This window comes from Neltuma alba, unplaced genomic scaffold (assembly GCF_004799145.2).
Source record: "Neltuma alba isolate B1F8T4 unplaced genomic scaffold, ASM479914v2 tig00007109_pilon, whole genome shotgun sequence".
NCBI lineage: Eukaryota > Viridiplantae > Streptophyta > Magnoliopsida > Fabales > Fabaceae > Neltuma > Neltuma alba.
In genome coordinates, this window is record NW_021634673.1 from 1 (window position 1) to 10,261 (window position 10,261).

Here is a 10,261-nt window from a genome sequence, read left to right on the forward strand (position 1 = left end):
AGTATGCATATTGAGGCTTTTGAGGTTTTCAGGAAGGTGTGGAAGGTTAAATTCAGTTACAAATCACTTGCATGGTAGGAGCCATACTGGAAGGAATCTTATTTATTCAAGGAATTAGCTGGGAGAATGTGGTCTAAATACGTGAAGATTTCCTATCTTCATTTGGAATAATGATCATGGATTTTAATGGAACAAGTAGTCAATTAGATTGATTTCTGTCTTGAAATATTCTCATTGTGAATTTGGATATCCTTGGAGAGATATCTGTTTTACGTGTAGTGTTTTGAGTTTGTAATTGAGAATAAAAAATCTTTCATTTTATTTGAGAAGTATCTTTTGTGGACTTTTTGGAATGAAGTATGGTGTCATTTAAAGTCTTTCCGGAACTTGTCTTGGCTGTTCTTGGCTAGTTTATGAAGTGCTATTATGAACCTTGTAGCAAATGGAATTTATGGAGATTTATTTATCCGTCTAGCACATTTAATTACTAGGTTATTTTATCTTTCTCTAATGTCTTAGAAATGGTTAATTGAAACTCTTGGCTAGTCTCTTTACTTTGTATATTAAGTTATGCTTTTGTGTTATTCTTTTGATATTAAACATGCCTTCTTGTTGCATTATTAATGAGACCTCATTTTGCTGGAAAAAAGAAAGTCATATTTGTGTTTATTGGAGACAAAGGATCTGTTATTTGACCTAAATGTTATATTTCATTTAACTTGACATGAATGGCATAGAACGTGCGACTAACTTGTTAAATACTATACCTGTTATATCATATCTCCTGAACTGAATGGCATGCTTTTGGGTAAACTTGTGATGACTGAAGTGTTGTAATTAGTCTATCGCATAATAAGTAAAGATAAGGTCAAAGCTTCGTGAGATATAAAACCACAAAGGTTTTATTAACTTGTGCATTGAAGAAATTGAAAAAGCGGAGAAGAAAAGGAGCCAGCTTGACAAAGCCTGCTTGGGTAAGTCTTGGGGACAACTTCACTACAAAGACTCAGAGAGTCTATACAAAAATCCAATTTAAGAAAAAAATTTGATGCCCTGTGAAAGGAGTAGCAATCATGGGATAGGCTGTTTCATGAGACAAGTTTTGGGTGGGATGCCGAAAAGAATATGTTAGTGCCCCTGATGATTGATGGGGAAGAAATTAGTGGCAATCATTTAACTTATTTGAGCTTGCATTTTCTCCCATGTTAACCTTTTTTGTATAATGTATAATATTTTTGGTGTTAAATGTGCAGAAAGTTCCAGGCTATGAGAAATTTAGAGAAAAAGGCTCAATTTCGAGTAATTGACTCAACTCTTTGGGACTGTAGTTTGCAACTGGACCATAGTCATGAGCACCTTCTTCCATGACACTTCCAAGTGAAGAGTACCTAAAGATGATATGGAACAAGGGTGTGGAGATAGTGATGAAGTTTTAGGGGCATCAATGAGCATAAGCGGGGAGTTTAATTCAGTCACATTCGTTGATAATAGTGGAGGAAGTAGAGGCAACACTAGATGAGACAGAAAACCATTCATGGAGGTAGAAGCACAGGTGGGGTTCGACCCATTAGCTTATTACAGGTTAGAAAAAAGAATGAATCTATAAAGAAGAGAAACCCACTTCCACTATGAAAATAGCGGGATGCACTAAGCAGGATATCTCAAGTGAATGAAATTGATGCTCAGCGTGAACATGAAGAAATTTCAGAAGCATGTGCTAGGAGGCTAGAAGAAGAAGACGTGCTATGAGAAGTCAATTGCGGGAGTCATGGAGCACCTTAATGAAGTTGATGAAGTTGTGAGTTGTTGATGATCCTGATTTGTTTGGCTGGTGCACACACTCCTTATGAAGGAGCCAGTTGCAAAAGAAATGTATGTGGCTCTGAAGAATAAGAGGAAGAAACTTCTGATCTTCTTGAAGCACGCAACTAAGGATTGAGACTTCATTGTGTTGCTTATCATAGTATTTGACTACTATTTGTGTTTCTTAGAAGAGACTGGATAATTTGCATATATTTTGGGAATGATGTAACCAGTACTATTGTATTATGTGACTATTAAATTTCTGTAGGAATTAGACAACTTATTTCTTTGTTAAATGTCTAGTAATTTCATATCAAGGGTTTGAATTTTATGTCTTATGTGCACAGATAAGACAAAAAATAGCTGATGAAATTAAAATTGTGAAAGAGTATCGTAAACGACGGAATAAATGAGTTAATCAAGTTGCAACAGTGGTTGGTGGATATGCTTCTCTTCATTGTATAAAGAGCTCGGCATACAAGTATTTATACAAGCAGGGCATGGGTAAGGGACGTTTACCAGGCCATCCCACCCATTGTTATAATTGTTTAAGATGGAAAGGAAAGTGTTCCTCAGTCTTTGAACAGAATGGCAACAACACGGTCTAAGGAAAACTAGAAATGTTGGGATACATAAAATGGTTGCAATGTTTTTAAATACGTTGGCCATGTGCTTAGTAGTAGGATACAGCAAGAAAGATTTTAGCATTCAGGTGAGGCAATTAGTAGACATTTTCATAATGTCTTACTAGCATGCTGTAGACTTGCTATGTCCAATATCAAACCAAAAGATCTAACATTCCAGCATTTTCATACAAAAATACGTGGTGGTCAATACTAGCCCTTTTTCAAACATGCTATTGGAACAATTAATGGAATGCATGTTTCATGCATTGTTAATGCAAGAGAGCAAACAAAATATATTAACAGAAAAGGAACAATGACGCAAAAGATAATGGTGGTTTGCAACTGGGACATGTGCTTCACTTTTGTATTGGAAGGATGGGAAGGTAAAGCGTATGATGCTCGTATATTTGACCACGCCCTCACTAGGGGTGGAAATAAGCCAGGCGACCTGTCAGGAGCCTGTGGCCTGGCCTGGCTTGGTCTGTTTAGATATCAGACTAGGCTCAGGCCTGTAAAAAGGCTTGTTTACTTTATCAGGCCAGGCTCAGGCCTGATAGTAAGCCTGTTAGGCCTGTCAGGCAGCCTGGGCCTGTTATCTTTTTTTTTTTAGGTTAAAATTGTAAATTGATAGGAGGGAATCTGCTATTCTGATTAGTTAATTGAGAAAACTCTATCCACATAAACATGTTATCTAGAGCCCATTGCATGCTTCATTTCATTTCCATTCTCTATAATAAAAATAATTAATGTATGTATAATGACACATATTTAGACAAAGAAAGAAAACATAAGTGCATTAAAAAAAATAAAAGTATCATTCATTTATTTGATCCATGCTTTTCATATTAATCTTATATAGAATATATATATATATATAATTGACCTATTATGTTTTAGACCATATATATGTGTGCTCAATCTAATTCTTATTATAATAGTTACTTAATTAATTTAAATAAATAAATAAATTATAATAACTGTAACATTTTTTTTAAAAACAACCATGTGTAACAAGAGGATCAAATATCATTTTGTTAGTAAATTAGTTTGAATAAATGATAAATTTAAAATATAAAAGGGATTAAGGATGTTTCACATTTTAAACTAGATCTAGTCATCAACTAATTTTTATACCAGAGATGGGATGAAGTGATATTTTTATATTAGAGTGAAATTATGTTTTATAATAATTTTTCATATTAGATTTTTTTTTTGGGCCTAAGGGGACATGTTTTACAAATTGTGTTAATTTGATAATTTCATATTTTTTGTTTGTATTTTAGATTAATTAGGTTGAATTATTGTAATTTTGAATTGATTTATGTGTGTTTAAAATTTGATAAAAAAACAAGCCTCTTAACAGGCCACAGGCCAGGCCAGGCCTGATTACAGGCCAGGCTCAGGCAGATTAAAGGGCCTTTCACAGGCCACAGGCCAGGCTCAGGCCAACAGGCTTCACCATAGGCCAGGCCTGTTAAGGGTGAGGCCTGGCCTGGCCTGTTTCCACCCCTAGCCCTCACAACTCCTTCCATGAACTTTCTCCATCCGCCTTAGGATATAATTTAAATTGTTACAATTTATTTATACTTAACTATTAGAAAACAAAGTTTCTTGACACCAATCATATATTTCATGTAGGTAAATATTATTTGGTGGATATTAGCTATCCGACACCCATGAGATATCTTGGTCCCTACAAACGTGAGCGCTACTATCTCCCTGATTTTCGAAGGTCATCTACACTTGAAAATGACAATGAGGAGTTCAATTATTTGCACTCAAGTCCACGCAGCACTATTGAAAGAACTTTTAGAGTTTGGAAGAATAAGTTTGCAATTTTAAGAAACATGCCGAGCTATGACTTTCCAACACAAGTTCAAATTGTTTGTGCAATGATGGCCATATATAACTTCATTAGATCAACATCCATTTCTGATCCTGGTTTTATTCAATTTGAACAAGAAGGTTCTTATACAAAAGAAAATAATAATGATGATGGAGTTTGATCTTCACATATACCTTCATCAATAGAATCTTCATCTCACATGACTTGGCTTCGTGACTCCATAAGAAATCAAATTATTCACTATATAAAAGAATAATCATGCCCTTTTATTTCTTTTTTTTCAGATAATGTAATGTGTTGTTTAATAAAAAACTACTTGGACAAATATATTTTGTTGCAACGTCTATTATTAAGACAATTAATATGAAATTTTTTGTGTGGTTATTTAATTTTGTGAAAAAAAAATTATGGGATTTCGTGTTTAAAATCTTTAAAAAGTAATAATTTTTTTATTGGCAAAATAAATTATTTTCCTAAAAAACATATTTAATTATTTTATAAATATATATATGCACATTAATTATTTATTATTTACATTATTTATGTCTTATTTATTATGTTGGCAAAATATATATTATTAACAAATTTATTACTTCAAATAAACATATATTATAAAATATATCTTCTATGTAATTATTATTTAAATTTATGTCATTTTTAGTAATTTTTACTCATAAAAAAATACTTCTGACAATAACTATCCAAATATTCTCATTTTACCAGAATCATTTTTTCAAGAAATCTATTCTTTCAAAATCTATTATCAAAAATTACTTTTCTCCCAAAAGCTATTCTCCAAACTATAGTTTGGTTTTATCCAAACACCCTAAATTGATACAAAGAACAAATGCTTCTACAATGATCCTGCCAAGAATAATTAGAACAAAAAATAAATCTATCATTAAATTATTATCACCCCCAAACCAATCCTGTTTACATTACGTAATCAAACTGAAGAAGAAAATAAAAAAGATGTTGAATATGACTATGAATACAGCTTTATGAACAAAATAATCATCCATTATTACCCTATCTTGCTCTTCAAGAATATGATCACACAAGCAACCATCAAGCCCTGTACATCCCCATCTTCTTCTTTTATATCTTCTTCATTCACAATCCTACCAAGCTCTTGTTATATACCAGTGGCATTCTTCTTCACTTCCCAGCACTACCTGCCACCATTATTGGCAACTTTCTTCTTAGTGACTGAAGCAGCATCCTTATTGGAAGCCAAAAGATCCACCTTAAGAGGGCCAGAATGGTTCCTCAAACGAGCAGGGGAATCTGTGAAGGAAAGTCTCTTCTTCGTATTGGATCCTTTCTCTGGTGTCCCATTTTTACCTGATGGACTCTCAATTCTGGACTTGACCTTAGCTGACTTAGTAGGAACCGTGCAAGTAGAGAGGGCAGATGAACTTGCAAAGCTTTCGTCGTCTCTGAACGATGGACCTGAAATAGTATGTCTTCGGTACCGTTGTGACTGAGCACTAACTGCACTCCTCAAGTCATCATCACGGCCCCAAGAACCGGTCTTTGGGCTTGGCGCCCTTACTTTGCTGCTGGAAGTAGATGAGACAGAGGGGGCCTTCTGAAGTGGGATTGAAGACGACCTATGACTCGGGGGCCGGCTTGATTTTTGTTGGCCAGCCGGAGAAGGCTTGTTGTTACTGTGATGGATTTGACCGCGAGAAGTGTACAGTTTAGTGACTTCTCCAACAGACAAGGGTTGGCTTGCCATGCTCTTTGCAGATGCACGCCCACTGTGAACCATACCTCTTTGGATATCCCCTGGCTGTGTTACAACCCATCGATCTAGCCAGCTCCAACCCCAGTGTGGGTTGATTGGATCCGTGAATGTGGTCGGATTTGCAGGTTTTGAAGAGTTCCTCCACTTTTGCTGTTAAGCAAATATTTAGATTGAAATCGTTAATAGAGTTAAAAAAGTAATCTTGAACCTATCAACATGGGGGGAAAAAACACACACACACACACACAGACCAATAGTATTACTTGAAGGTGTATACAGGCATTTTCATAAGTTTTGAGGTTTCCGATTAAGAAACAGAATCACGGTCACAGGTAATGTCTTTGATAAATGTGTGCAAGAAATTTGTGTTTGATTAATGAAATCAGGAACACTACAGGACCTTCAAACCATCCAGGTCATGATGGTAAAAAAAAAAAAAAAATTTTGATCAGACACCAACAATTATATTTGTATAGTCCAATGACTATTTCCTACATATTAACAAGCATCAAAGTAAAACCCAGCCATCACAAGTAATTTCATGAGATAATGATGCAAATTAATATTATACTTCCAGTGAAACTCAAGTTGCTTAGAACACTGTTGTACTATATCAATTTCTTTATTTGCGTATTTGTAAAATCATTCTGAAAAAGGTCATTCTCTCATTTGAATTTTTGTTCTGAAACTCAAAACCTAACCATTTTGTTTGATTATGTATTTTAGTTCCTCTGTTTCACTATAATCCCAAATGCAATAACAAAAGAAGGGGACACCCGGGTACCTGACGTGAAAATGCGTAGGCCAGAGCTCTCTCCCTTCGAACCGCAGCTTCTTGCCTTTTGGACTGTCTTGCTTCAATTTGCTCCTTTGATTGCGCTGTATCATCCCATTCTTCACCAGTCTGCTGGAAAATTATTTTTCCACTTTAATTTTTTATTTTTTTGGCCAATTGAAACTTTAATTCAAACAACACGAAAGCAGTCACTCCATGCTTCTGAGTGAAGATGAAATTTTATGCATTCTAACCACAAAGAAATTAAGGCCAGAGATATGCACCATATTCACCAAACAAATGTATAATTGAAAGATACAAGCACTCAAGCAGAATTTAAAGAACTTTGACCTTTATTTTCCAGTAAAAAAAAAACTTGGGTGCCTTCACATTTTTAATATTTTTCAAATGGAAGATGATTTTAAGGAAATCCAACTGAGAACACAAACAACGATTTGTCCAAAATTAAATAGGTAAATATTATCCTGAGCACAAATGCAAAATCATTCACGCGTAATGAAACAGAGGTACATGAAGACAAGACACATTCTGAGGCATATCAGAATGAAAAATCACCATATAGCATACGTTGCATCATAACTTGCAGTTCAAAAAGGAAAATAAAGACTGCTTACAGCAGCTTGCAACTTCTCAAGTTCTTTTTCGTGTTTCTGCTGCAGCTGCCACTGAAGAGCTTGGTTCTCCTCTGACGTTCTAGCCCTCCTCTCATGGACCTGAGACTGCAATCGTGTGAGGGTCTGCATGCATCGTAAGGTAGAAGCTGCTTGTCGTTTAACAGATTTCCCCTGTATCAATCTCTTCAGCCTCACCAAACCTTTCAAGCCCCGCAATGCTCTTCTTGCCTGAAAGCCCCAAAACGAGAACCATTATTTATTATAAGTACAATAACTCAAAGTCATTGGATTATAGCAACAATTCATTAATTAATTCCCTTCATCATATAAGGAAGAATGCCTTTTGAATTGCTTACAGCATGTACATGGTCCTAATAAATTAATAAAAATTAATACAGGAAATTAAAAAGCTTTCCAACATTGATGCAGCATGCTTCAGGCAAAAAGTCATACAAACATTTTTCATTATCCTATAAATTTTCCCTTTGAGAAAGGGTATCCATGATAAATCTGCAGACAGAGTTCAACATATACACAATGACAAGAAAAGCACATCTTTGCTGGTATAAAATAAACTTAAATAGCATTACAAGTTCATACCAGATATCCTCGAAATGCCGTCTGAATCTTGATAGCTGCCATGTCTTCCTTCGACTTTAGATGGTAGCGGGACACACTAGTAAGACGGACAACCTCTGCTGCAGCCTGAGCAGCAGCAACAGCAGCCTCTGCTGCTGCAGCAGTGGCAAGAGCCAGAGAATAAGCATAATTGCTATGCTCATTCTCTGCTCCAGTTGATTTAATATCTTCTTTGGATGGAATAGCAGGAGGAACAACAGATTGTGCTTCTTCATTTGGCAAAGCTGCTTCCTTGTGTTTGTCATATCCTACTTCATCTGACTTCTGCTTTTTGTCCTTTTAATTTTAACACCAAAAAAGGTGGGGAAATAATTGAATTAGAATCTGTCTTGGCAACTAATTTCACTAGCAATGACGTAAAATTTATGTTTTTCTGTTGCCAGAGCATATATAGATATATTATATGTATTTTGAAACCTGATCGTTCTTGGACTGAGGACCGAGAACTTTCCTCACTGAAGAAAACCAACTCCCTTTCCTCCCCATGTCCCAGTCACTTACCTTGAAGGAATGGGAAAACGAATTAGATTTGGAAGCCGAACCACATAATGAAATGCATTTAACTTGAATCCTCATACTTCCATAAGTGCACAAAAAACAGAACCTTCAGATGGTAACTTCAGATTATGGAAACAAGTATAGGACCAATAAATAAAAATCATACAAAAGAACTAGAAACAGAATCCTGCCACCCAGCAGAGAAAGGCAAGGACTTTCCACCAATTTGTCAGTGAATAAACAAAGAACCAACAGTGGGAAAAAAAAATCCTTAAAAAGTTAATCTATGTAAGAACGCCCAATTTCGACAGACATTAACTGTCCTGTGAACCCGAAACAGAAACTAATCAGAATCCGCCAGCCCATGAAAGAAAAGGTCAAAAACAAGATTTCCCGCCAATTTACTAACGTAATGAACAAACGGCAAAGAACCCTGGGGAAAAAATCTCATGTTAATTTATCGATGTAATGAACGCCAAATTCCACCATAAATGAACTGTCCTCTGAATAAGAATGACCAAAACTGAAACTCACAAGAACCCGCAATCCCACGAAAGAAAAGAAGTCAGACGGGGCTTCCCCGCCTTCCCGCCAATTTATCAATTTAATGAACAAGCGGTATAGAAAACCTTGAAAATATAAAAGTCCCACGAGCTCATTTACCAGTGCAATGAACGGCCTCTTTCAACAACAGAAACTGCAAAGAAACCGCAAAGAAACCTCCTTCCATAATAATAAGATGAAGAAAAAAGGAGGACTTCCCGCCAATTTACCAAAGTAATGAACAAATGTCAAACAGCCAAAGGATGATAATGACCAAAAGAACCAAAAACAAATCAGGAAAGTACGTTTACAGGAGAAAGTTACAAGATAACAAACAAATGCATCACAAAGAGGCTGACATGAGGAGGGAAATTTCCCAATACCTTCGAAGAAAAAACCAAAACCTGTGGAAATATAGGTCTTTCTTTCTCTCGCCGGAATAAGAACGAAAGGAAAATCCGAAGAAAAAGACCGGGCGAGCCCGGCGAAGAGAAAGGAAGGAGGAGGAGGAAGAAGAGGAAAAGGAAGGAGCAGATTCTATGGAATGAGACTTCAATCCAATGGGAGAATTTTTAATTTAATTCATTTATATTTTACGTCTTCAAGCACAAGGAGAGTGGGCCCAACAGAATGTGGTTCCTATTTTTAACTTTTAACAATTATAATAGCGACAGCGAATGATCCAAACAACCTCAATTGTCTTTCTCTGGGATTTGGGTTTTACTTTTACATTTTCCGACAGGATTAACAAACAAGCAAGCAGCATTACTTTGTCTTTTTTTCTCATTTTGTTATTAAATTATTGTTATTAAACTGGTAATCTTGTTGTTGGCACCAGAGAACAGGTAATTTTTTGTCTGATTGTTTTACTTACGAGTTTAACCAATGTCTAAGAGTAGAGATTAGTTTCCAAACAAGATGAAATGTTAGTTAATTTTTTACTTGCATAGTAAAACAATTCGAATAGTTATTAACTAATTTTTCTACTTTAAAAAAGCTGCATTATTTAATACTACCCACGGTGCTTAATATAAAACCAGTTGACTAATTTGAAAAGACTAAAAAAATTAATTAAATTAGTTATTTATTATAAATATGTATTGTCTTTCCTAAAATATCATTGTTAATCATACATATTAGCTATAA

At 35.3% G+C, this 10,261-nt stretch overlaps 1 protein-coding gene across 3 annotated transcripts; it reads right to left on the reverse strand.

Moving 5' to 3' along the window:
• Positions 1–5,152: 5,152 nt before the first annotated feature.
• Positions 5,153–9,622, reverse strand: LOC114751789 (protein IQ-DOMAIN 1). 3 transcript variants are annotated; one of them, XM_028940461.1, is made up of 6 exons: positions 9,499–9,622; positions 8,492–8,575; positions 8,036–8,350; positions 7,436–7,663; positions 6,810–6,932; positions 5,153–6,175 (listed from the first exon to the last, which is right to left on the reverse strand). In XM_028940461.1, the coding sequence occupies exons 2-6, from the start codon at positions 8,558–8,560 to the stop codon at positions 5,447–5,449; spliced, it is 1,464 nt and encodes a 487-aa protein (XP_028796294.1). In that variant the 5' UTR covers positions 8,561–8,575; positions 9,499–9,622; the 3' UTR covers positions 5,153–5,446. The 3 variants fall into 3 exon arrangements, with proteins under 3 accessions (XP_028796294.1, XP_028796293.1, XP_028796292.1); XM_028940460.1 differs by lacking the exon at positions 9,499–9,622 and having other exon boundaries at positions 6,810–6,929; positions 8,492–8,988; XM_028940459.1 differs by lacking the exon at positions 9,499–9,622 and having other exon boundaries at positions 8,492–8,987.
• Between the last annotated feature and the right edge of the window lie 639 nt (positions 9,623–10,261).

Coding starts and splice junctions, on each gene's coding strand:
- LOC114751789 (XM_028940459.1), bottom strand. CDS start 8,650: ATGAGGATTCAAGTTAAATGCATTTCATTATGTGGTTCGGCTTCCAAA. Junction 8,351..8,491: donor CTCAGTCCAAGAACGATCAG/GTTTCAAAATAC, acceptor TAAAATTAAAAG/GACAAAAAGCAGAAGTCAGA. Junction 6,933..7,435: donor TTGAGAAGTTGCAAGCTGCT/GTAAGCAGTCTT, acceptor ATAATTTTCCAG/CAGACTGGTGAAGAATGGGA.